This window comes from Lipophrys pholis, assembly GCF_963383615.2.
Source record: "Lipophrys pholis genome assembly, chromosome: 14".
NCBI lineage: Eukaryota > Metazoa > Chordata > Actinopteri > Blenniiformes > Blenniidae > Lipophrys > Lipophrys pholis.
In genome coordinates, this window is record NC_137633.1 from 5546026 (window position 1) to 5573983 (window position 27958).

Sequence of the window (27958 nt, forward strand, 5' to 3'; positions counted from 1 at the left end):
CACTGTAAAATAGACACACAACTATGTGGTGGAAACCAGTGAATACGCAGAGGGACACGCCTGACACACCTTTGTCGATGGACACGATTTGTCACAACATTCACAAGGGTGAAGTGAAACCTTGACGTCTATATGAAGAAGATGCAGTTTCATGTCACCCCTTGGCCACTCGTTTCAGATCAGAGTATCTTCGAGTGAAAGTAAATGCATGGAAAATGTTAGAAGAGTGAACGAGATGAAAAAGATATCCAGAAAAACTGCAGAACTAAAATGTCACATGCTGAAATTATTATGCGAGTATTCTGGATGTTTAAACACAGACAGTGCAATGATAGTTGTCAAATAAAGGAAGTATACGTACTGTACCTAAGCCGGATCTTTATCTTTGTAGTCCATATGCACCTGCCCATATTTACCCTGAATACACTCTGTGACCTATTATATTTGTCGGCGAGTTATCATAGTGACCCCTATGGACAGGAAATGTGGCACCGTGTACAGGTGATTCTTAAAACAAACTTCACAGAGAAACTTTTATGTAAATGGGGATGCAGAAACCGGCAAGACTCTCCACGGTGCTGTTCAAACCAGCGTGATACAGCCATGAATGTACAAACTGTTGTTGTTCCAGCAAGACAACTGTATTTAGCCTGAGATAGTGTCTCTTCTCTGCCGCTGCCACCAAGCGACTCCATCCATCCATCCATCCATCCATCTGAGCAGAAATAAGTATGAAACCCAATTTTGCAAAAAATATAGTAAACATACATAAAACCGCCACATCAAATTTTTACTTTTCTGATGCTGGAGGATGGAAAGATGAAACTACAATTTAACCTGAAGTAGAAAATGCATTTATTTCGGTGATTTGTTTTTTCATGACTTATTGGCATTGGTATTGGCGTACTGATGGAAGTACGTATGACAATCTGATTTCAGCATCCACTTGTGCTGAGTGTAGATAATACATCAGGTTGAATAAGTATTTTTATTTTTTTTTCTAAGAAAACAATTCAATTATTTGATTTGTAATGTTTAATTCTCCTGGCAGAAGAGTAAAAAAAAAGCCTTTAGCTCTTGTCAGAGTTTGAACTTTGAAATAACCTCCTGGGCTTCGCTGTGCGTGATGTCACTGGTACACAGGGCGACAAAGAAGAGCGGCTTTATATAAGCTCTGAACGGAGGGGTTCGCACTGCAAGTTCAGCTTGAGAGGACTGGAGATCACAGAGGAGACCATTCTATATTCCCTTCTTTCTCTTTTGGCCCGTAATGGGTTACAAGCTGTGTCTGCTTCTGCTGCTGAGCAGCTACGCTGTGGCTCGTGAGTAAAACACACACTTTTATTTCTATATTATCATTAGAAAATCTGCACAAAAATCCCTGTGGAATTATTTGTAAATGAAGAAAAAAAGTTGTAATTAACACGTCAAATCCCCAAACTATGATGTAAACACTTGGAATTAATGTCTTCTTTGCTTATTTACACTTTTGCATAAAGGCCAATATAGTAGTAATATCCCAGCTTCGTTTTACATCCTGGTTTACTGTCACTTACTTTGATAGTCACATTCAAAGTAATACTTTGAAACTCAGGTCGAGTATGCATGTTTGCTTATAACGCAGTGAAACGTCGAGACGTGCACAACGCGGGTGAAATACTGATTCCAGGAGGTGTAAATAGATTGATGTTGTCATATTAGCCCATAAGGAACTCAGATGGTGCAGCTGCCATGTATCTATTGAGCGATCCTGAAAAATTCCTCATACAGCTTTATTCTTGACTTTAACTCATGAATTGTTTCCCCTTTGTAGATCTTGAGATGTTATATTTAAAATATCCCTAAATGCTGTTGCTGGTTTTTCCACAAGATTCTGTTTTCGGAAGTTTGCCCATAAAAAAAATATTTGAGATACAAACCATTTGAGTAAAGTTAGTAAAAACACTCTTTGTGCAGGGAACTGTGGTGTTTTGTTGTTTACCACAGTGAGTTAATCCTTATCCCAAAACACTGGGTCCAATCCGACCCACACAAATAGTTGTGTTTGCTCAGATAACATGTGCCGCATCAGGCCGACGTTTCATCATACAGACCGCCTATCTATCATGAATCCAACATGAATTCATTTTCTAAAGTGATACGGGCAGAAGACGTCCATCAATGCTGAGCATCAATTAAAAAAAAAAAAAAATTTCGCTTCATTTATCTTGCGAACTGTTTTCTTATTATTGTTGAAATATCTTCAACTATATTTACTATATTTTATATATATTAACTCCATGCCTGTCGACCATCATCCTGTCTCTGTTTCTTTGTTTTTCCAGAGGACAGTATTGACAGTGAGCGATCTCCAACATGTGTGTGTAAGTTGTGATTTACTCATCGACACACTTTTCAGGTGTCTGTTCAAAAATAACCATCATATGCGAGCATCGTTTTTTTTTTCTTCTTTTTTTAATGTTTTCTTCAGGTGTTAATCATTTGAATTTGAGTGTTTGTACACAGCGAGGGGAGGGAAGTGATACACTGCTGCAAACAGACACATTGACCTGCCAACAGATCAATGGTGGCTTTGAACACATGACCTGTTTTCTGGAGATAACGTCGAGGCCTCATGGACTCTTGCTCTTTGCTGTTTGTGATTTCGGACAATTGCTAATGCGTCATATTTTAAAAAAAATTTTTAAAAATTTAAAATCTCACTTACCTGCTGCTGTGTCTGAAGCCGGCTGCCAGGCGATGATGTGGAAATTTAATGGTGAACTAAAGACTATGAGAAACCTTAAACACCTTCTCTTTAAAAGTGTGTGATTGGCTTGAAATCATTTTTGTTTCATTAGCATGTTTTGCTTTAGCAGGAGCAAAGTGCTTCAAGAGGAAAACTAGTGATGGAAGTGATATGTCAGAAAATAAACCAGCTCATAAGTTAATATGATTTTTAAATCGGTAAAGTGGTTAGAAACCGTTTCTAAAGTTTCAGTGGTGAAAATATTTCCAACTGCTGTCTTTCTCTGTCCTTCTAACCAAGCTGGCTGTTTGCATTAGTCTTACTAAATAGTTACTATTTCACTAAACTCTGGAATACCAGGGTCTCATCCCGATCTAACTCGGTTCTCTTGAAGCAACACGAAAGATGTCAAACATTGATATCTCCCTCAATTCATACGCTTAATTAGCGTTATCACACTCATATTACAGTTATATTCCTTTTATAAGCTCTGTCTACTTCTGTATGCATGTTGGTACTTTATATTTTCCTTTCATTTATTATTTTGTTTGAAGCACTAAAATCCAGATTATCGAGTTCGTCACCTCTAATTAACTGTTGTCCCAAAATGATGGAGTGCAAGACTTTGTGATCATGTTAATGTGTTGCAGTGGCAGCCAGATTCAAGCCCTATAAGAAATATGTATACCGGTACACCACGGAGAGTCAGAATGGCGTGGTGGGCACGGCCAACCTAAGAAATGGCCCAAAAGTCTCATGTCAGGTACTCGTCTGTTCTTTTTTCTTTTCTTTTTTTTTGTTTTTAACCGAATGTTGTCCGTTTACCTGATAAAAAATGACCTGTTATCTCTCTGCTTTTCCCCTGACCGTGCATCCGCCATCACGTGTTTTCAGGTCGAGATCGAAGTCCCCCAAATGTGCTGGTTCATCCTGCACACGACGGACTGCTCTCTCAGTGAGGTGTCCGGCATGGATCCCCAGGGCCAGCCGGTCTACAGCCAGGCCCCCACTTCGGATACCTTCAGGGCTGCCATGGAAAAGTCAGTGTTGACTCGTTTTCTCGCAATTATCTGGTTCACTATTCAGAGAAGAGGCTTTAAATACGTGTGGGAGTACAGTGAGATTTAAAAACCATCGCTGCAGTCGCAAGAACGGTGTTAGGTTTGATATGTAAGCAATGTGACCTTGTTGGTAAAATCAGAAAAATTAAACAATCATCGCTGAAATATGCAGTGAGGCTACAAGCTGATTGTGTGGCTTTTCAGATGCAATGTCTCCTGTAGCCGCAGTTGGAAATAAATCCTAAAAATATATTCAATAGCATTTTTAAAGTGAGTAAAGAAGCAATAAATATACAAATATCCACACCCTTCATTGGTTTATAGATTTTGCCTTCACAACTTTGGGTACTTTTGCATTTGGCACGTCAAAACCAATAAAGACACACAATGAACCAGACAAGCAGATAATTGGTCTTGTGAAACAAGACAAACAAGACAAGGGCTCGACTTTCCGCTATTCGGCCAATGAATAATTAATATAAGATCAATAATAGATAAAGAGAAACCACAAGAAAAACACAAGAAAACCTTCCAGAGATTAAAAAAAAAAAAAAAAAGCAGTCACTAACATAAATCAGGATAAGAACATTTAAATGAAGAGTGATGATAATAAATGGAGCTAAAAAATGGATAAATAGAATAAATACGATAAAGTTCAATGTCATTGGGTCTTATTCAGTTCAGTGACGGCGGCAGGAACAAAGCTGAAACATAAAGTCATAAACATATAAAGTACATACTGCATTTTAACAAAGAACATACAAACTAATTTAGTGAACAAATAAGATGAATCACTGACTGACACATAAATAAATAAATGAATAAATAAATAGATAGATAGATAAATAGATAAATAAATAAATAAATAAATGTCAACACTAGATGGGCCTTGCAATATGATTTTTAGTGGGAGTTTTGAAATGAATAGAGCACTTCAAAAACAAATGAACAAACTAAATCTCTGAAGATGTAGTAAAGTATTAGAAAAATCGTAAAAAAAAAAAAAAAAGTGATTTAATTTTGGCAAAGAACATATCTAAACCAAAAAATAATAAAAAGAAATGCACCAGCCAGTATAACAAATATAGTTTTGTTTTTGTTTTGTTTTCATATGAAGCAGATGTAGTATAATTGAAGATGAATGCACGATTAAAATGCTTTTTGAATTAAAAAAACAAACAAACGAACAAACAAGGAAAGACACAGACCTTTATCAAGGATTTGTGCACGACGGTGAAACAGAACTGTTCCTTTTAAATCACGGCCTCATTATCATAGGGAGAAAAGGTCGTTCACAGATGTTTTAAAAATAACATGCCTGACGATCCATTTTCATATTGCTTGTGCTTTGAAAACCTCAGGAACGCTCTGAAATTCACAGTGGAGAATTTCCCCGGCGTGGAGCTTTTCCCCGAGCCGGACGAGCCGGTCAACATCCTCAATATTAAGAGAGGAATCATCTCTGCTCTGGTTGTCCCCATTTTGGAGGAGGAGAGGGAGACGCGACTGGTCAGTGTCTTTTCCCCAAACATGAGAGACCAGTTTAACCCTCTGCTGAAAAGTTCATATTCATGAGGCGACCGGACGCTTTCTTACTTTTGTTATTCCCCAGAACACAGTGCATGGGGATTGTTTCACTTACTATTCATTGGACCGCGCGACCATGGACGTGACACTGTCGAGAGATCTGTCCAAATGTGAGGAGTTTTACGGCAGGGCGCTTCCCAACAGCCCTCTGGCCCTGGTGCAAAAACTGGTGAGCATTTCCCTACGATTTGATTTGTGTCCAGACGTAATATGTGTCATACCTTCACACTATTTCAACAAAGAAAAAAGTATGTGAACACTCTCCTGCTTTTTTTTAATTAAGCATTAAATGGGATCCTCTAAGTCTCCGGATGTAGACAGACAAATTTCTCGTGCTTTGTTTGTATTGCACCCATTTCATGTACAGCACTTTGTGATTTTTATCTGTGAAAAGCACTTTATAAATAAACTTCACTCACTTACAAACACCTAATATCTCTTGAACAGTTTTAATATTTAATGTCAAACTCAGCCATTAAACCTCTCCAGTGAATAAATAAAAGTCTATTGATGTGGCCCTTGCCTTTCAAAAAGTAGATATTCAAAATATTGATGATTTGGCCTTTAGGTTCATTATCACAAACTAAGCTATTACGTGGATAGTCCACAAAGGTAAATTCTCCAAAATTGAACATAACTCTAGGTGTAGGGTTTTCTCCCAAATTTCCTAATGGCAAAATACTGTGTGGATTGATGATATTTAGGTTGAATTGTTGGGGAAAAACACAGTACAGTGCGTAGGAGCATACCAAAATCACCCCCACTGTAAAGGTGGAAGGGGGTGTCTTGTTTTTGTTTTGTTTTTTGCTGTGTTTGAAACGACAATTCTGTCCACCAGTTGAAGTGCAGGAGATTTTGATTTCAACAACTAGGACTTTTCAAATAGTTTTTATAATTTTATTGCTAATCTACCTCTGACACACATTTATCAAAAAAATCATCCAAAATAACTGGAGCGACCTTGTTTCTCATTTCAACCACTTTTCAGATCTTTCTATGAAACAACATTCTTTTTTTTTTAAGTCACGACTCCAATGAGCTGACCAGTAATAACTCCATCTGAAAGCACATTGCCTTTGCCAATGTTACTTCTGTCAATTGGACTGTGGATGACGAATGCACATCCGTCAGTGTGGTCAAGTCAGCCTGCTATTGTCGGGCCAAAAACCACCTTCCATATTTGATTTCACACTTTTGACATTTATTACTTCAGTAACCAAATTAACTAAAAAAACGTCTTTCTCCATTTGCAGCATCGCCCCTTGTCTAAGCTGATTACAAGCTCTCAGGACTGCAACTATCAGTTCGACACAAAAGGAAAACACATCACCACCGGGAGGTGCACAGAAAAACACCTTTACTCGCCTTTCTCCAATGGGTAAGTCAATATCTTGGTCCATGTCGTTGTGTTTGGATCACATGTTAGGAACTCTTTGGCACGATGCCTCTTTCATCCTTCTTTTCAGGGAGAGCGGAATATCCTCAGTCGTGACTCAGGAGCTCAGCTTACAGAACGCCAAAAGGATCAGCAACCGAGGAGTTGGTGAGCTCATCTCTTCCAGCATCTGTATTCGTGTGTGGTGTCGCATGGTGTTGTTAAATTGTGGTTTTTGGAAGAGATTCCAAGCTGAGGTATGGTCATGATAGAGTTTTCTCATCCGGTCAAAAGCAGCTTTCAGGAAGGGGGAGGCCTTAAAGAGACCAAACCCAAGACCTTCTTTCATCAAATAATGATTTATTTATTTTTCATATATATTAATTTCTGTCATTATCAACTGTGTGTACGCACAGATGTGAACCGTAACCACAGAAAGCCCCTCCACTTTGAAGACCCTGATGACAAAGCTCCACTCCAGACAAAAGAGACGGTTCTGAGCACGTTCCGGGAACTTGCAGCTCTGGCCAACACGGAGCAGGGCCAGAAGAGGGCCGGCCTGTTCCACAAGCTAGTGTCCAGCATGCGCGTCCTGAGGAACGAGACTCTGAGCCGAACGGTGGCGGAGATGTTTGATACGTCAGGCTGGCTCACCTGGCAGGCCCTGTTCCAGTGTGGCACCTCGGAGTGCACCAGCGCCATGCTCCAGATCATTCGGACCATTGATGGAGTGTCGCTGGAGGTGGACGCGCTGGTCTACGGCCTGGGCCTGCTTGCTGACCCTGATGAGGCGGGTGTCCGTGACATGCTCAGCATGGCTCAGTACAAACAGAGCAAAGCAATCATGTACGCCCTGGCCAACACAGTTGAGAAGTAAGCCAACGTTCCCCGTGCATGTTAGTCTTAGGCCACGTTTACACATACATGGGTATTTGGAAAAAAATGTGATATTTCTCCGCGTTTGGGCCGCGCATTTACACATAAACGCAGCTACGACTCACCACAAACGATGATTCTTGAAAACTCCGGCCACAGTGGCGATCTGGAAAAACTCCATGTCTCTGGTTGCATCGAAATGGGGGGTAGGTGGATATCTACGTCACAATTTGTGACGTCTTGTTTTTTTCCTGGATTTTGATTGGCTATCATGGCTTCATGCTTCTCGCTACACTGCCCCCTACAGGTTTGGCATGCCCATAGCAGCTCTGAACCAGGTGTATATGCGAGTCCACGTAAATGAAGATTTCTTTTTGAAAGGTAGAGGGGGAAATATCTGTTTTTGTAAAAGCCCAGGTACATGTAAACGTGGCCTTAAATTCAAATGTGATGTCCTGAAGCAATACATGATGACACAGCTTGGTGAACACCTATATCAGTGCTTGTTGTTTTCAATTCTTTCTAGAAATTTCTTGATATTTATTGCTTACGTTATTTATTCCAAACATTAAGTCCAACATAACAGCAATAGGCCTACAATTAAAAGCAGTTGGCCTTATGAGGTAAAAAGAGATGTTCTCCTAATTTGCATTTTTGTCATTACTTCCATGGCTTTGACTCGTTATAAGATTAGGTGGGAAAACCTTATGCTGTGTGCATACTTGTATGTGCATTATCCATTTAAAAAGCTGCAACAACCATGGAGAACAAAAAGTCAATACACCCTGGACGAAATCTTTAAAACTGAATTCACAAGCTACATCCAAATGGCTACATTAAAAAAACCACAACAACTAACTTCTCTTTTTCTTGTCCACAGGTTCCACAATTCAGAAGTCACCCCAGTGGTCACAGACGTGTCAAAGTTTATGGAAACACTCTTGGATGACTGCTCAGGAGAAATCAGAGATACAGAAGTCGACCCTGAGGAGACGTACTTCCTCGTTCTCAAGGTACATCAGTCATCATCACACAAGCCTTTCACAGGGATTGAAGTCTCACGATGCATCAAGAGTCTGACCTGACTTGACGATGATTTTTGTCTCAAAATCTCTAGGTTGTTGGTGTCATGGGTCACGCCATGCAAGATGTTAGCCCCGGCCTGATTAATTCAATTTCACAGTGTGCAAAGAAAAAAGATTTGTCATTGGCGACTCAGAAAGCAGCTATACAGGCCTTCAGGAGGATGGACTTGAATGTTGAGGTAGAATTAAATATCTAAATACTATTCTTCATTGTTTTTCTATTCCAAAATGACTGAATAACATTATCACCCGGTTGGTCACAGATCAAAAATGTTCTCATGGAAGTGTACCAGGACACTAAGAACCCTGCTGAGAAACGCATCGCAGCTTACCTGATTCTCATGAAGAACCCAGACATCGCGCTGGTTAGAGACGTGACTAACAACTTTGAGAAGGAACCAAACGAGCAGCTCAAAAGTTTTGTGCTCTCCCACCTGAACAACATCCGCATGTCAAAAAATCCAGAGTGAGTGATCAGTTGGCATTTTCTATCATGTTTCCTGTTCAAATGAAGTACCTCACCTCTGAAAATGATTGTTGACGTTTAGAATGGTGTTTTGGGACGTTCACATGCTGGCTTGGGCGAACGTTCTGGCACAACCTACATATTTTACTTTTTCATATTGAGCAGTAATGACAAAATGAAGACATGATTCTCAATTATTTCCTGTTTCTGGAATATTTATTGTGTGAAATTTAATAATAATTGTAATGTATTTTCTAAAATATGTCAAAGTAGGAGGCCAATTAATATCTCAAACTAAATTACCTTTGCTGAGATAACTGTTATATAACTGTGCTATTAAAGTAAACTGAACAATAGTCGGTAGTAGCCACCAAAACTTTACAAAAGAACTGATCAAAGCAACAACAAAAACAAAAAAAACTAAAAAGTCTAAAGATAAAAACTTAAAGGGCTCATATTTTGCAAAATTCACTTTCTAAAGGTTTTCCAACAGTACTAATCGTCCACATACCAGGAATGACGCCCCAGAAGTGAAGAAAGTCTGTCCTCTCTCTCCCTGGCTTGTTTAAATTGGCTGATTTCACATCATCAGGTCATGATATTAAAAAAATATATATACAAACGCTGTCAGCATAAATTCAATATTTGGATTCCATGAAGGCATTTTTTATTTTATTTTATTTTATTTTATATAATATAATACAGTCTGTCACTGTGTACAGAATCTCTCAGTCCCAAAAAGGATTTAACCAAGGAGAAAAGTAAACAAATCTACAATATGCACGTGTGAATTTGCAGATTTTGTTCAAAATGTGTACATCAAACATTGGCTTCTTCTATGCACCCTTTTGACTGCAAGAGAAATATCGTTTTTTCTCTCGATGTTATCTCAGTAATAATGTTCCTCCTTTCTACAGAGTCAGTAGGTTCATTGAGCTCATCTTGAGCGACATGCCAATGTTGAATAAAATGTCGGGCAACTACAAAGTAGACTCCCCATTGGGCTCCATACAGAGTAACTTAATCTTTGATGACGACACGTTACCTAAGGAGATGATGCTCGGAGGAAATATAAAAGTTTTTGAAGACGACTATGACATTTTTGAGGTATCGTATGAAGTCCTTGCTTACAATTTAAAAAAAAAAACAATTCACAAATATGTTTATAAATTATCCTCTTTCTCAAGGTGGGCATGGAAGGGAATGGATTCAAGCCAACATTTGATGCGCTTTTTGGCGAGAACGGTTTCTTCCGTGAATCCATCTCCAAGATCATGGACAGAGTTTCCCCCCAGAAAAACAGAATGAAGAGACAGGTACATTTATTTATTGATTTATTGAGTTATAATATTTTTATGATATGCATCTATGGAATGATATGATCCACCTGACATATTGCGCATGAGAACAAACCTAAAACGTTCATTGATAATATCATTTCAGGTTCCAGAGAGTCTTTTCAGAGACATCACTAATGCTTTCCAGAAGCTCTTGGACGATGTGCGTTTCTCATCTTCACCTGAAGCCATCGCCTATCTCCGGCTTCTGGGAAAAGAGATAGGATACATGAAGAGCACAGACATGAGACAAATGCTTCAGACTTTCCTCATGTACCAACATGCCTTCATGAGGCTGCTACCATCCAAGGTCAGAAGCTTAATTTTATGAAGCAATAAAAGGAGAAGAAAGGAACATTTTTGCTGTACATGACTCAAAAATACTAAAAATGTTATAATGGTGCAATAATAATGTAATTTGAATTTGAATTTGAATTCAAATTTGAATTTGAATTCATTGTAAGGAAAGCCTCTTGAGATGCAACATCTCGTTTACAAGGGGGACCTAATACATTTTCAACTCATGTAATAGCACCACATTTTGTAATAAACTGCCGCATTTTGTAATTAAATTGTTACATATTTTAACAGTTATTACAAAATGTGGGTGTTCCACTTCTTTTTTTTTTATGAAAATGTGAAAATTTTGTGCATTGTGTAAGACATTTTGCCCTTTATTTGTATGCATGGTTCTACATTTAATAATGAGAAAAAAAAAATCAAGATTATGCACATGTCCTGCCAACATAGCTATGGCAGAATGTCGGGCTCTAAATCAGGTTGAACTTTTTAGATCACCTGCCATTGTGGCTGATAGATTTTTAAAGTTACAAGCCAAACAGTATTTCCACCAGCCATTTCTTTTTTTCTTGAAGAAATTAAACCAGATTGTAAAGTGCCACTGAGTGCAATTCATCATTTAACCCACATTTTGTAATAACTGTTCTAATATGTAACAAGTTATTACAAAATGCGATGTTATTACACAGTGTGTTGGAATGTATTACATTATTACATATTGCACCATTATTACATAATGCGGCGCAACAGGGCATCAAAACATCAGAATTTCAACTCCAGTGAATATGCTTCACTTTAACAGTCTGAGAGTATATAGTGCTGATATACAGCAGTAAACTGAGCTGAATTCTACAATCAACATTAGATAGAAAATAATTAAAGAAAAACTGATTGGTTTGTATCTATGCTCAGCTCCAGCAGCAACTTGCAAAATTGTGATGCTGGTATCAAACTACAAGCACTTAATGCAGCTTTTTGGGAGGATCAATATGAATAGCAAGGATATAGCCAGTCAAGAAATGAACCTTGGAGTTCTCTTTCGAGATGATCGCAGTGATTAGGGAAACCTTGAGCCCAACATTTTTGGATGTTGATGTGGAATAGAGGCAGGGGATAGTTTGACATGGAGAGCAATGAACGATATGGCGCCCCCGGAAGGGAGCAGCCTAAAGACTTGATGTATGTGTGTGCCTTTTAACATCAAACTGCACACCGTACTCTGTCTGAATGTGTAATCTATTACTCCAGAGGCAACTACTTGAGGTTTTGAAAGTCAACCAACTCAATCTTACCCTGTTTTATTTTCCAAAGGCCTTTTCTGCCTTAACGTCCAGCACTGAAAACCAAGTTTTTGGTCACTACATCTTCATGGAGAACGCCTTCTCTCTACCCACTGCCTCTGGCTTCCCTCTGAAATACTCACTGGCAGGCGTTTCTGCGCTTGGCGCCAAAGGAGGCCTGCTTCCCTCAGCAAAGGTAAATTAGTGTGTGTGTGAGTGTGTGTGTGTGTGTGTTCTATGAAGTACTGCTATAAGTATAAGCTCTTAAAAAATCCTCTACAGACCGAACTGTCCTTCATGCCTTCGGTCGGGCTGGAATTCATTACCGAAATGGGAGTGCACATCCCAGATTTTGTGGACGCCGGGATTGAGATGCACACCACTTTGTTCCATGAGAGCTCCCTCAACGCTAAAATGACCTTTAACAAGAACCAAGTTAAGCTGTCCATTCCTGCTCCCACCACAAGCACTCAGTTGTTCAGCGTCAGGTAAGTGGCGGCACCTTAGAATGACGCGAAACTCTATCAGTGTATCGATGCATACGTACTGTGGTACTCCCTCACCACTCTTTTTCTCTCTTGATGAAACACAGCAATGAGCTGCTTTCCGTCTCGTCTGGTAAAACAAGACAAGTGCCGTCTGTGATGGACGACAAGGCAGAGTCGGTTGAGTGCCAGCCTCTAGTCAGCGGCCTCAACTTGTGCACTATAACGCGTTACCCTAACGCCACCTCAGCAGACCAAGCCCCGTATTACCCACTGACTGGAGAAACTAAGTAAGAGGAAGCGATACTGGAGTACTAATATTTTTATTCTGGCTTATGAAATCACATTGTTGTCAGATTTAGTCATTTATTTTTTGTGTGAAAAATAATGTCTGTGTATATTTCCAAAACAAATCCTATTGTTGCAGTCGGGTTCATTTCCACAGGGTTACCAAAGAAATTGAATTAAATATGAGACATAGGTAGGACAGTAGGAAATATGTAGCTGTAGAATCTTGATCCCTTCTGCTTACAAGGAGACCCAAGATATTATACTCTTAGATTATATAATAAGTATGGAAAAAAAAGAGTTTTTTTTCAAACCACAATCTCCATGTGGAAACAACAAAATGCATTGGGTTGGATCAATATCCAAATTATAACACTCATGAAGCTCTCTCTGCTGTGATTTTGTGTCATTAGACCAAACGTTAGAGCGTCATAAGATTTTTATGTCCCAATTGTAAACATTATTTATTTCAATGCTAAATGATTGATTTTACCAAATTACCCTAGTTTTATTTTATTCTTTTATTTTTTTAATCACTGTATTGTAATGCCACTAACTTAAAAATGTATTTTTCTATTTGTTCAAGCGACTTTTAAAACTATTATCTATTTAATGATTGTCTTGTGTATAACCCACCCATGCTCTCCTATGTCAAGTTGCTGAATGGCATCATTATTCTTTTCTCCCCTTTTAATCATTTTCGCCATCAGAGTTCGCAATAGATTAGTTTTATAGCGAGAAGACATTGAGTAAAAGCTTTACTTTCAAATAGAAATTAGATTTTGATACTATTTCAGTTGCTGGGAACAAAATATGACAATAAAATAATCCAAATGAGAGCCTTTTCAACTAATATCAAGCTTTCCGAGGATCATCTGATAGTTCATCTTTATGGAGTTGATACTTTCATTAATCAGTTGATACCTCAACTACCCTAAATGAGTCCCAGTTAATAAAACCTTTGTTACTTTCTCAGGTTTGCTGTTGAGATTCGGCCCACAGGGAAGGTTTCTGAATACACAGCCACCATCTCTGATGAAACTCTCAGAGAGGGTAAAAAGGGTCGTCACAAGGTGGAAACTCTGAAGCTGACCCTGAAGGCAGAAGGTACCGTGATCAAGTCTGAAAATGTGTGTGAGCACTTTGCATGGCAGCGCTCGTTAGTGTGTGTGTGTGTGTGTGTGTGTGTGTATTATTGTGCATGCGAATAGATGCATGAGACTGACCACATAAAGTGTGTTGATACTGCTCATGCTGTAACATAGTAAAGTAATTTAATTCATATCTTAAAAATGGAATATAGTCCTTACTAAGACGGAAGTCAGAGTATGAAATACTTGAACTGTACTAGTGCAAAATACATTAACTCTCAGCATAGGGCTTGGAGTGATGTGACGTTTATTATGTATGAATATGCGTCAGCTGAAATTTCTAAAACATTAATAAGCTTTTCTTCTCCTACCTCAAGGAGACGAATCTACAGAGGCCACCATAGCCTTGAAATACAATCGGAATAAACACATCTTGTCCACTGAGGTTGTCATTCCCGACTATGACGTGGAAGCAGGCATCAAGCTGGCTTTGACCGACAGCGACAGTAATGGACTGAAGATGCGCGGCGTCACCATCGACGTCACAAACAAAAACATTCCCCAGGTGACTGTTGTTGGACGCACAAGGTACGTGGGTCTATCAACCGAACTTCAAGTCTTTCTATTCATTGATAACGTTAAAGGACCAGCTTGACTTTTTACGTTTTCCTGAAAGAAACAATATACTCGCACAGAATTCTCCACAAATAAACGTGCGATTTTATCAACCCACATGCATTTGTTTTGCAACATAGACTTGACAAAATGAGAGATGCCATGCTGCAACTCCAGATGGTTATCCCGTCACTTAATACAGATGCATCCATCACTGCAAATCTGAGGAAGGATGAGAATATGCTCATGGACCTTGAAACAGTCGTCCAACTCCCCGAAACATCCTATCAACAAAAGGCTTCCCTGAGATATGGTACTTCAAATCATCAACACAGAAAACTGAGTTATTGCATTCTCCTTATAGACGTATTGAAAGGTGATTTGGGGATTTTTCTCTTCACAGATGATGACAAGTTTGAACTGGAAATGAAATCAAACTTGGATTCAGAGATACAAAAGATGATACCAAATCTGGAAAATCACCACAGGAGGCTTCAACAGCTTATTGATAATATCCTGGACCATAAAGTAGCAAAGACTGACATGAAACTGAGACACATTGTCACCAAAGGACTTGAGGTAGGTTTGTTTTTGTTTTGTTTTTTCATTATTAGGTTTTTGTTGTTGCTTTTGAACCGTAATTACCTAAACATGGAGACTGTTTGTAAGCAAGCCCACTTCATCTAAACACCATCAATTTTCCAAAGTATATTTATTTGCTATGGACTTCATCCTAATAAGAGGGACAAAAATTTCTTTCTGCTTCCACAAGCAGTTTTAACATCTCATATTGAGTCGGGTTTTATTCAATTCAATTCAATTCAAATGCTTTATCGTCATTGTCATAAATACAACACAATTCTGTTAGAGCATCACAACCCAACATAGTATGTTGTAGGAAAAAAAAGTACATTGATTACTTTAAGGTGATAAATAGAAGGAAAAAAAATATGAATTATGCTTCTTTTCCCTCTGAAGTTTGGAAAATGATTGCTTTAACTATTTTTTTTTTCTTTTCTGTGAGTAATATGTCCCCTGTGATATAGCCATAACTTTACTTGCAGATGAATTAAGCAAACTACAAATCATTTGAGTAGTAAATGTTTTCCTAAGCCTGCAGTAAGTAAGGCTGTCTCATAATGGGAGTGTTCAAAAAAAATTATTAATCAGTGTAGTGCAGTAAAGTTCCATTATTACTACATAGTGTCATAGTGTATTGTAATTCTCTTTATGTTCCTCTGAAGGCAGGAAACATTTGGCTGGACAAACTGACAGCAAGCGTCCCCTATCTCACTAATCTTCGAAGTAAGAGGAGCACTTCAGATCTTACTCTGCCCGCCCTGCCTGAAAAGCTGTTTTTGCAATCGTGAGTGTTTTAACGTTACAGTTAAAAAGTCAATCACCTTCAAAATATCACTGAGCATAAACTATATCTGATGTCTTTGTTTTAACTCAACAGTGACAGCTTGCTCCGATACCAGTTCAACAAGGAGAGAATGGCCGTGTCGTTGCCTCTTCCATTCGGAGGCAAAAAGTCTGAGGAGCTGAACATCCCAAACACTCTTTCTGTCCCGGTCATAGATGTACCAGAGTTAGGCCTGTACATCCCAGCCAATAGCTACCAGCTACCAACGTTCACCATACCACCTTCTTTGGATTTTACCGTTCCGCTCCTCGGCTTGGCTGAAGCGTCCACCAAGATCAACAGCAACTTCTACAGTTGGGAAGGGTCAGTCTCTGGTGGCAACAACACCGTCGATGTCCCCAGCTATGTGGCACACTACAAGGCGATGGCTCAAACTCCTTTTTGCCTGTTGTCATACAAGCTTGAAGGTAACGTCGCTTTTATAATGAAATCGTCAAAGATATCCTTTTTTTTGAATGTTAAGACACTAAGAGTGATATCCTTTTTTTTTCTTTTGTTTCAAGGAACTGGGATGATGTCTGGAAGACCTGATGATAATCTCAAGTATCTAGTGAATAACTCCTTCAGTCATTGCCTCGTAGACACAAGCTTCAGTGTCTTAGAAACATTAAGGGTAACAGATAAATTGAACGCCAGAGCAAATTACAAGTTTGAAGCGTCGAGTCCCTTAGGCCTGCAAGCTTCTCTCTACTACTCTGCCCAGTCCACTTCCACTCTGGATTCAGATGAAATCTCAGGAGACGGCACTGTGGACGGGTCATTCAAAATGGGCTCGTTCTACGCAAACACGTCTTACACGAACAGCTACAATGTGCGTCCATTAGATCGAGAGGGGAGAGGGGAGTCCACCATGCATTTTGATTCACCAATCATCGAGGTTGACAACACGATCCAAGGAGTTTATGCAAATGACGAGTTGAAAATTGTGTCCAAAACAAATGCCCAAAAAGACATTCTCAAACATGTAGCAGAGCTGAAGTATAAAAATGCACAGTTGACCCTGAAGTGCAATACCATTGCCAAAGCCTTGGGTAAATCGCTGAGTAACAAAGTGGAACTTGGTGCGTCCAGTGACATGGCTCTGGTCCGAATTGAGTCGCAGGCAGAAGATGATACAAACAGGGCTTATTCACTTATCACTGGACTCCTGGACTCAAATGGGCTCGAGCTAAACTCTGAGGGTACCGTCATCTTTGACACAGGTCGTGGATTGCACAAGGCTTCAGTGAAAATCGGTAAAAATGGTCTCACCACAAGTGGAACTAACAGCATTCAGTGCAGTCCTGTGACATTGGAGAATATCTTCAGTTGTGGTATAGATAGCAATGGAGCATCCATGTCCTCTACTATGAAAGCAATGGCTGAGGAGGGCAAAGGAGAGATGAAAATTGAGGGTAAAATCACCCCGACCGAAGCCTCTTTTATTGGTGACCTTGAGGGCCATGCATATGACGGAACCACAACGAACAACGTGAATATGGCGCTGAACAGAAGAGGACTTACCCTTAGAGGCAACAACAGAGGAACAATGAAGCAGATGGAAACTGAGAATAGCCACACTCTAACCCTCACTTTGTGGACGCTCAATTTGCGCTCCAAGACCAAAAACTTCCTCGGTGACGACGTCCACTACAAACACAATGCCGTGGTTGATATGAAGCCGTTCGTTATGGGAGTCGACCTGACAAACGACCTGAAGTTATATGACGTCAGTTTGAACAATGAAGGCCACTTGAAGCTCGAGCCAGTTAAGGTGGATCTCAGTGGAAGTTTGAAGGCGGCGTATGGAGACGACCACAACATGAGGCACTCCTATGAACTGACCTATAACGACATGGCTGGCACAGTGAAAAGCAGCACTTCCGGGAACCTAAAGGACACCCAGCTGAGTCACAACTGCGAAGTGGAATTTGCGGGGCTCTCCTCAACGTCAAACTGTGAGGCGCGAATAAATTCGGCTCCTCTTCGCTTCGACGGCACTATTCGCACAATGGCGCTGCCTTTCAGCCTCACGGTCGACGCTCTTGTGAACAGCGATGGAGAAATCCATCTAAACGGAAAGCACACTGGACAATTGTACAGCAAGCTGTTGCTGAAAGCCGAGCCGCTGGCACTTGCTTACTCGCATGACAGCCGAGTATCGGCCACACATGAGCTCTCGAACGGCGACGCTTCCACTAATCTAGACAACAAAATTGAAGGCCTCTTAACTCCGAGCGACCAACATTTGAAGTGGAATGTGAAATCTAAACTCAATGACCACAGTTACCAGCAAGATATTAGCGCTTACAATAATCCAGAGAAGGTTGGGTTGGAGTTTTCGGGGGTACTGTCGACAGGGATTTTAGGCAAATTGATGAGGTCCGCCCCAGAAATGCAAGAATACAGCATGGCTGGTTTCCTCAAATATGACAAGAACAGTGACTGTCACATAATACACATTCCCTTCATTGAGAGTTTCCCTGCTGCTTTTGAGCAGCTCAAGAACACACTTGTGCAAGCCTTGGAATCCCTACAACAGTACGTTAACAATTTAGACATGAATCAGCTCATCACTGATTTTAGAGTCAGCTTGGACCAGCTGCCGAGGCAAGTGAGTGACCTCATGCAAGCAATGGATTTGGAAAACAAAGTGAATCAAGTAAAGGCAAAACTTGATTACATGATCAATGAATTTGGAATAACATTGGATGACCTGGAGCTTGCAGTGAAAAACCTGATACAAAACTTGGAGAATGTTCTAAGGCATATTTTCGTCAACACTCGTAACTTTCTCCTCGACGTTGCGAACTATATCAGAGAAGGACACTTTGCCGACAAGGTAACATCCCTTTTTGTGAATATTGGGAATAATCTACAAGGCTTCGATGATAAATATAAAATCATTGAGAAAGTCATCAAAATGCTAGATGTTATTGATGACATCATTAAGCAGATTGATTTACAGAAACTTGGAGAAACCAGCGCTGCTTTCCTGCAAAACCTTGATGCGAAATATGGAATTTTGAATACAATGAGAACTAGACTGCCTTATATAAAGGATGCTATAGAGACTTTTGACATCAACCAGTCTTTACAAAACATCAAAAATCATCTTCTCTCAATTGATTGGGCAGCGTATGTTGAACAACTAAGAGATATTGTCCCATCATTAGAAATAGCATCCGTTATGGAATCTATGAATGACGTTATTGTTAACTGGATTGATGAATATGAAATACCCAATAAGCTAAATGCAGTATATTCCTACCTCAAGGATTTAGTTTTGAAATACAATCTTGACGATACGTTTAAAGAATTCATGGATCGGGCCGTTGTTCTCGTGAATGACTTTAAACTTGCCGAGACAGTGAAGTCAATGACTGAAACTTTGAAATCCATCAATTATGAGTCTTTTTATAACAACATAATGCAATTTCTGTATAGTGTCACAGACCAACTCAAAGCGATTGACTTCAAGAAAAGCATTGATGACCTTAACAAGAGTATTTCATCCACGCTTAAGGCAATGAAGAGCTTTGACTACAATAACTTTGTTGATGAGGCTAACAACAAAATTGCTGAATTTACTCAATATGTCAATGACCACATTAAAACATATGAGATTGTGCAGAAAATTGAGGCCCTTAGAGATTTCTTCAGGGAAATTCAAAGTTCTATTTTCGCATACTTGGAAGAACTCAAAAACACCAAGGTGGCTGATGCGCTAAAGAATCTAAAAAATGTGATTGACACTACATTTTACAATGACTTAAAAATAAAAGTGCAGGACATGCTTGAGGATGCGAGACAGAGAATCTCTGACATGGATATTCGAGACGAAATGTACAAGTACCTCCGAAGAGCAAGTGAATCCTACAGCAACATCGTCGCCTACATTTCTGCACAGTTTGACCAAGTAATGAAAAAGATAAAAACGGTGGTCCAGGACGATGTCCTTTATGAACTAAAACGAGTTGTAGATCGTATTCTGGCCAGGCTCAGAAAAGCTGAGATTGAGATTCCCTCTTTTACCGTTCCGCTCACTGACCTTGTTGTACCAGCATTTGCAGTGAATCTGAACAAACTCCAGGATATCACCATTCCTGCTAAAATTTCACTCCCTGAATTCACCATCCTCAACACATACACAATCCCTGCCTTGACTATAGACTTTGAGGAGATCAAAGCTAAGGTGATCGCCATCATAGATGACATCCGAGAATTTGAGCTCCAGACCCCTGACCCCGAGGACATCTTTGGTGATCTAAAAGTTCTCTACCTGTCCGATCTACCAGATGTCACACTCCCGGAAATAACTCTTTTAGAAATAAATGTGCCAGTCATCACAATTCCTAAATTAAACCTTAATGACTTCAAAATCACAATGCTTCCGATTCCTGAAATCAAACTTCCCACAGTTCCAACTGACATTTGTATCCCAGTTTTTGGAAAACTTCATGGAGAATTCAACCTGAACATCCCACAGTACACGCTGTTAACCACTGCAAAAATTGAAAACTCGACTACCAATCTGAAAAGCCCACAGTTTACAGCCAGCCTCACGTCGCAAGCCAAATCTTCCGTGGAGGCCCTGGAATACATGTTTGAAGCCACTGCTCAGGTGGAAGCTCCCAGAATGAAAAAATTGTTGTTCAAGGAGACGGTCAAAGCTACACACATGACCTTCTCTTTTGACCATGAAGGATCCTTGTCACTCACTGGACCCTCTGCCGAGGCCTCTGCGAAGACTGCTGCCAAAGCTACAACCCCAATGTACACCGCAGACTTGATTAACAATATGGCACTAACATTATCTGATGGAATCCGTGCAACCATGGACACAACCTACAACCACAACATGAACATCCCATCAATTGAAACTTCAAATCAGGCGTCCGTGAAGCAAAACGTAGCAGCTACAATCGAACCGGGCAAAATTACAGTGACTGCTGACACTGCCGGTGATGGAAAGTGGACTATTCAAGACTACTCTGATGAGGGTACACATAAAAGCAATGTCGAATTTGACATCAATTCTAGTGTCGCAAAGTTAACTTTTGTGGAGGAAACTGACTCCAAGGCAGTCAAAATGAAGAAAACCCTGAAAGCTGAAGCTGTGAGTTTGAGTCATATGACTCTTGAAGCCAGATGCGAAAGTGAAATTCCATCTGTCAAGAAGAGCGTTCTAGTTTTGAATGGGGAAGCTCATATTGGGGATTTAAAAGTTGCAATCACAGCCACTCATGACGCTGAGTTCAATGAAAATGTGATGGGATCTATGTCCAACTCATTGGACTTTATGGCCCACCCCTTTGAGATTGTCCTAGATGTTAAAAACAAATTAAACTCAAAGATGTTCTTCCCCCTAAAACTCACTGGCAAGCTCGATGTCGAGCACAATTATGGTCTGGTCCTCAACTCTGACAAACAGCTTGCATTTTGGTTGGCTTTGGCACGGTTCAATCAGTACAAGTACAGTCACAACATGAAAGCTGAAAACAATGAAATGGACATCTTTTTCCATGCGTCGGCAAATGGAGAGGCTAATTTGGAGTTTTTGACTGTCCCTCTCTCTATCCCAGAGATTACCATACCTTTTCTTGAAATCACCACTCCACAGGTTATCGACTTTTCTCTGTGGGAAAATGCTGGACTCAAAAACTTGCTTGCCACCCCTCAGCAATCCTTTGATATGAATCTGAAGCTTCAGTACTCCAAGAACCCTGACGCGCACAGCTTCGAACTGCATCTCGAACCATTCTATAATGCTTTCAGTGACAACGTCAACATTATCCAGGCTCAGTTTGAAGGCTCCCGAGACAGAGTGGTTGCACTCTTGCAAGATTCCTACAACCAAGCAAAGTCCCAGTATATCAAACACAAAATTGACACTTCCAGCATCCCTCCCAGAATCTTCAGAGTCCCAGGATATAAAATACCAATTTTGAATATCGAGGTTTCTGCTTTCAGGGCTGAAATGCCAGCTTTTAGCTACTTTGTCCCCAAGGAAGTCAGTACACCAAGCTTCAAAATGCCAGCACTGGGATTCTCTGTGCCGTCCTATACCCTTGTGCTACCAACTTTGAAGTTCCCTGTCATCCATGTTCCAGAAACTTTGAGTGATTTGAAACTACCCAGTTTCAGCCTGCCAGTCATGCAGAACAGCATTGTGATCCCAGCTATGGGTAACATCACTCTTGACTACTCCTTCAAATCCACTGTGATCACCTTGACAGCTAATGCAGGCCTTTACAATCAGTCTGACATCGTTGCTCGGTTCGGTGGTTCGTCAACTTCAGTGTTTGACATTCTGAACTCCAAAATTGATGGCACCACAAGCTTGACAAGAAAGAGAGGACTAAAATTGGCCACAACTGTGTCCTTGGAGCACAACAACATAGAAGCAAGTCATGAATGTGCAATCAGCCTCAACAAAAGGAACATGGAAGCTTCTGTAGCTAACGCTGCAAAAATCAATCTGCCATTCCTCAATCTGGAAATTAATGAGGAGCTTACTGGAAATACCAAGACCAAGCCAAATCTTTCATCTAAAAATAAAGTGAAGTACATGTTCAATATTCCCCTGATCGAGTCAGTAGGCAAAGGGAACCTTGATATGAACTTGGAACTAGAAGCGCTTTCTTCTTATGTGTCGTTGGAGACTTCTACGAAAGGGAAGACAGACATAACATTGATGGACAGCCTCAATGTTGCTGGAGATCTTGAGAATATTGCCAGCTTCTATCTTAATGCCAATGGCCTTCGCTCCACTATGAGGACTACCTTAAACTCCAACACTGACAAGCAGGAGAGGCAAAAACGGAGCTCAAACAACAACATCTTACTGTTCAACTTGAATAAGAACATGGCTCTTGAAGTTTCCTTGCGTCGTATATTTGCAACCCTTGATTACTCAAGCAATAACAACATTGAGTTTTCATCTTTCGACTCAAATGGAAAGCACGTTGTAAAGGGAGAACTTGACTTTGTCCCTTTAAGAACTCTCAAGACGACATTGAATATTGATGCAAGCCAAGCCAGTAGTTTAGGGAACGTTGGACTCGTTCAGAACATTAACCTTGTCGCCAGCCCTGAGAGGCAGTCTTTCTCCTGGAGCGGTAAGGAACAACTGGCCTCTTTCATCCATGCTTGTGACTTCCTCATGTCAAATGATGAATTTGATACACGAGTGGACTTAACTGGATCCGTGGAAGGCCATCTAGCATTCTTGAAGTCAATAAAGCTTCCTGTTTATCAGAAGACTCTCTGGGATGTGCTCAAGTTCGAACAGGTCACAGATATGGACAACTTGCAATTCCTTAATTTCTCGTCGGGTATCGTATACACAAAGAGCATGGACGGTCAGGAGTTTGCGATACCGTTTAAGCTATTTGAAAATGGTGTCACTTTTAAGGTTCCTGAGGTTAGATTTCCAATACCCTCTTGGCAAAAATCAGTTCGAGACTCAATACGGAACATTGACATGCGACTTGAAAACAGTGATGTACCTGCTCATCTCAGTCTGCCCCCAGCAATTACAGTTCCAGCATTTGATATTCCTTTCACCACTCTCAGTGTTGCTGCCTTTACGATTGATCCCAAGAATTTTAACATACCAAAGGTGATCACAACCGATGCCTTTGAAATCATGCTGCCCGGCTTGCCAACGTTATCAGTGCCCAGTTACAATATTGACACAGAATATCTACGGGAGAAAATGTCATTCCTTAAATTTAAGATGCCACAATATGAAATCACAGTCTCATCATTCACACTACCAAATTCTTTCACGGTTAGCGAGCGTACCTTCAGCCTCAGTGACATCACAAACTCGATTTTGAACTTTGAGCTTCCAACCATCGTAATTCCAGAGCAAAAGATTGAAATCCCAGAAGTTGAACTGAATTTGCCCACAAGTGTGTTCATACCAAACTTTGGAGCTCTCAGCGCCACTTTTAAGGTTTCCTCCCCCATTTATAACGTGTCAACAACCGCTGCTGTGGAGAAGAAGGACTCCGATCTCGTAACTTCACTGAATTCTATCTGCACATCGACCCTGATCTTCTTGGAATATGACCTCACAGGTAAGACTGGCAACGCACTACCTTTTTGTGTGAATTGCCACTTCTAAGACCTTCAGTCAATATTTTATTCTCCCTATGTTTTTATAGCTCTTGCAACTTTGCGATATGAAGACGGAGTAATGAATCTGAAAGGGAAATGCAACCTGATTCACAATGATGTGAATGTCGAATGGCAGCATGTTTTGGCACACAACCTAAGGTAAGAGTTCACCGCACAAGACAAAATTGTGTTATTGACCAGAAAGCCACATTTGACCATTTGACCATTCGTGAAGTTACATGGTATTGGTATGTGGGGTGGTAGTATACTGTACTAACCATATGTGGTTCCAGGTAAAAGCGTCACATTTGTTTGTAAATATTTTATTTGCATATGAATTAAACATTTTGAATGGACTTAGGTCCTCTTTCTAGTTCTCAGCCGACTGTTCTTGGCCAAGGCCCCTGCTTTTCTTGTAAACCTTCACAGGGCACTCATTGAAATACTGGAGAATTGTTGAATCATTTCTTACCACATTTCTGTGGAATTCATGTTTTATAAAATCTGTCAAAAGTATAAAACTCACTAAAATATTTAGCTATTTCTAGTACAGAACAATATTCAAGTGGGATGCATTTTTCACTTGATTATATGTTAAATGGTGCCTACGTAATCCGTCGAGTTGTACTTTTCCACGTTATAATGTCCTTTTCTTAGTCTAAATACAATTTACAAGATGCATTGGTAATGTGTTTGAAAATCACCACCACAACCACTTTTCAATTAAATGGTTAACAAACACAGCTACTTTTTTAGTAACCCTGCCGAGAAACTAAGATTTCTCCATGGAGACAGTGAATAACTGGATTACACCTTATCGTGATCATAAAGTCTTGTTACCATTGTTGATTAATAAAATATTTATCCGTTTGTTCCTTTTAGAACAAAGCGCCAAACCTCACTGGCTGATTCAACGTAAGTTCTCTTGTCAACTAAACAATGATGTTTTGCTCTTTTTTTTTGCAAACTGGCTAAAACCGTTCACAAACACAATTCAACCAAGTACGCTTCACTAAATATTTCTTCTGCCTCGTTAAAGGGAATCTCTACATACACTCAACGTCGACGTCAAAAGTCCAACGTTTGTCGATGGGAACTTCCGCTTTGCCTCGCGCAAAGATGGCATCACAGCATCTGTGTCTTCGCCGTCATGTGGTTTTCTTGGATTGCACTTTCTGAAGAGAACCCCTTCGCAGCTTTATGGAAAACTCTTCAGTCGCTATCTGGTAATACAATCCTTAATGTCTTTTATTTGAACGTAGTACCAATCACTTCTTAAGTACATTGTAGATTGACGCTCAGTATCATTCACCTTAGCACTCATTATAGTATTTATTCCTTTTCTGTTTCTCTCCTCTAATTCAGTCTTCACCCGAGCGGGATATTGACGTTCTAACGGCCAAAGCGACGCTGAAAAACTCAGACAAGCTGACGTTTCAGACGTCGTGGAACTGGGAGTTCTTCAATGATGCGATTGAAGGTACCAAGGTCAAAATCCCCGCTGTGATAGACGCTGTGCTCAAGTTCATCAACAAGTATCACACCTACCACTTTGGCTTTGACGTCAACCGCGGCGGTATGAAGCTGAAAAACACGTTGTCCAATGTCGTAGAGCGAGCCTACCATGAGGCCCCCATGTCCTTTGACGCAGTGCAGGACGCCGTCCACAACCTTGGTGATCAGGGTAGAGATTTGTACAGGAAGGCATCGGGCAGCCTGATGTCCATGAGCACGGAGGATGTTCAGAAGGGTGTCGCTCATGTGTTCAGGCAGATCAAAAGTCATAGTGAGGGTTTATTTATGAGTCTGCTATATGGAGTCGATCATTTTTTACGAAGCACAACCATCGCAGTACCAGGGACAGACAAAAAGGTGTCCCTGCTCGAGATGCTCCAAGAAGCTCATCGCTCTGTTTTAAGAGCCATTGACGGAGCACTCAACGGGATCGCAAGTCTCCTTTCCGATATTAATCGACGCATCAGAGAAACCATATCTGGTGCTGATCATGTATTCAGGGACATTGATGTGAAAGAACTGAAGTCTGTCGAAAAGTCTTTGATGAGACCGATAAACCGCTTCGTAGACGCTGTGCTCGATTTTGTTGCAACGGCAATTAAAGGTATGAATGAAGTCATCGAAGAAAATGCAGGAGATATCCTCATCTACCTAAAAGATAAAAACATGAAACTTTCCTCTCAAGTCGATACCATTCATGCAGATGTTCGCCAGTTTGCAAAACTACATTCCGGGGAAGCAAAGAACCTTGCGGCCGAGTATAAAGACCTCATCAAACTACAGATTCAAGACGCCTACAATGCTTTTAATATGGAGCCAGTGATTAATGGAATCGCAGATCTGATCACTCAATTGCAGGTATTTTTCATTAACGGATCTACCGAACTTGGAGATTCGATAAGAAAGGCTTCCCAGAACACAGCTCCGTACGTTCGAGTAAGCAATAAGAAAATGGACATTGAAGTTCCTCTACCCTTCTTTTGGAAGTCTTTCAGCGATTGGCCAACGCATTTCAGACAGTGATTAAACTTGGACCGCTCACCAAAGTGGTTGTATGGAAAAGAAATGATAAGTCTGTGAAAAAAATGTTTAACTTTGTTTTATGCCAATAAAATGTACTTCAAAGATATTTTATTGTATGTTAAATATATGTGTTATTGCCATGTGCGATTCCTTTAAGACTGTTACCAACCAGTGTTTTCTTGTGTAATTTCCTGTTTCTTTATGGTGTTTAATTAAAAAAATAAAATGTTAAATACAACTTTTTGGTATTGTGATGTTGCCATAAAGGAAATATGTCAGTATAAATAAAGCAAGCTCCTAACATCTGGAAAGAAAAAAAACCCCAAAAAACCCAACAACCTCTAAGTGGAAACTGGGGTACCAGGACATGGATCACAATGATTTTATCCAGATGGCATTTTCCAGTCTCTGGGGTGGGTTAGTTAGTAATTTGAATTCTTAACACTTCATGTTATGAAAGATAAGATTATTTTTTCCCATATTTACAGTATAAATTCACCAACATTTCAAACATTCTTTTTTTTTTTTGCATTATTTCAAAATTGCAACCCTGTCACTAGAGTAAAAAAATGAAAGCACCCAATGAAAGCCTTTTTTTTTTTTTTACCTGTACTAGTTAAGTAAAATATTTTTTTCTGTTGTCTGGGTCTCAGTAATTCTTTTTTTTAATTTTTTTTGGCTCTGATTAAAAAAACACATGCCTCTATGCAGAAGATTCTTTGACTCAAAACCAAGATTAAATTGTGTTTCTGCATATGCCCACCTGGAAAAGTAAATCCAATTTTTCATGTTGTGTATGTTGAGAAGATAAATATTGTGGGTGTATTTTCCTTAAAATGTTACTGTGATATTGTGACAGCGTTATCATATGGCATTTAATAGTTTAAAAAAAACTAAATAAAAGAGGATTTGATCATTAATATGGATTCCCTTTACAAATGAAATTAAAAGAGTATCTCATATTTAATCACTTAATTAATGGGTGAGCTTTTTCTACGTGTGTGAGTGTTTCACCTCGAATAACAACGTCTAAGAAGGTTAACATATAATCCTGCGGATTAAAGAAAATTGATTGAAAGCATTTTTTGTGTTGTGGCTTTCTCCATGATATATTTTTTTGTACCTAACTTATTTTCCCATCCATAAGTGAAGAGAAGATCCTGCTCGTGGAAAACTTTGTTTTTCATTCAAAATTAACACTAAAGGCCGAACACCAACATGGTGAAGTCGCACTATAAACCTAAACAAACTCATGGCCTTTGTCTGAACTTCTGTGATGACGGAATGTTGAGAGAAATAACGTAAAATGATCTG

The 27958-nt window shown here is 39.9% G+C and overlaps 1 protein-coding gene across 1 annotated transcript; it reads left to right on the forward strand.

Annotated features, from left to right (window-relative positions):
• The first annotated feature begins 1192 nt into the window (after positions 1-1192).
• On the forward strand, positions 1193-27724 carry apoba (apolipoprotein Ba). Its single transcript, XM_080479827.1, has 29 exons — positions 1193-1322; positions 2325-2363; positions 3379-3491; positions 3623-3768; positions 5151-5298; positions 5402-5545; positions 6630-6754; positions 6843-6919; positions 7168-7624; positions 8508-8640; positions 8745-8891; positions 8976-9178; positions 10096-10285; positions 10366-10494; positions 10622-10825; positions 12127-12291; positions 12378-12583; positions 12688-12870; positions 13845-13975; positions 14337-14547; positions 14715-14887; positions 14978-15153; positions 15819-15940; positions 16034-16407; positions 16504-24066; positions 24154-24265; positions 24989-25021; positions 25146-25332; positions 25472-27724. The coding sequence occupies exons 1-29, from the start codon at positions 1271-1273 to the stop codon at positions 26642-26644; spliced, it is 13116 nt and encodes a 4371-aa protein (XP_080335953.1). The 5' UTR covers positions 1193-1270; the 3' UTR covers positions 26645-27724.
• Positions 27725-27958: the final 234 nt, after the last annotated feature.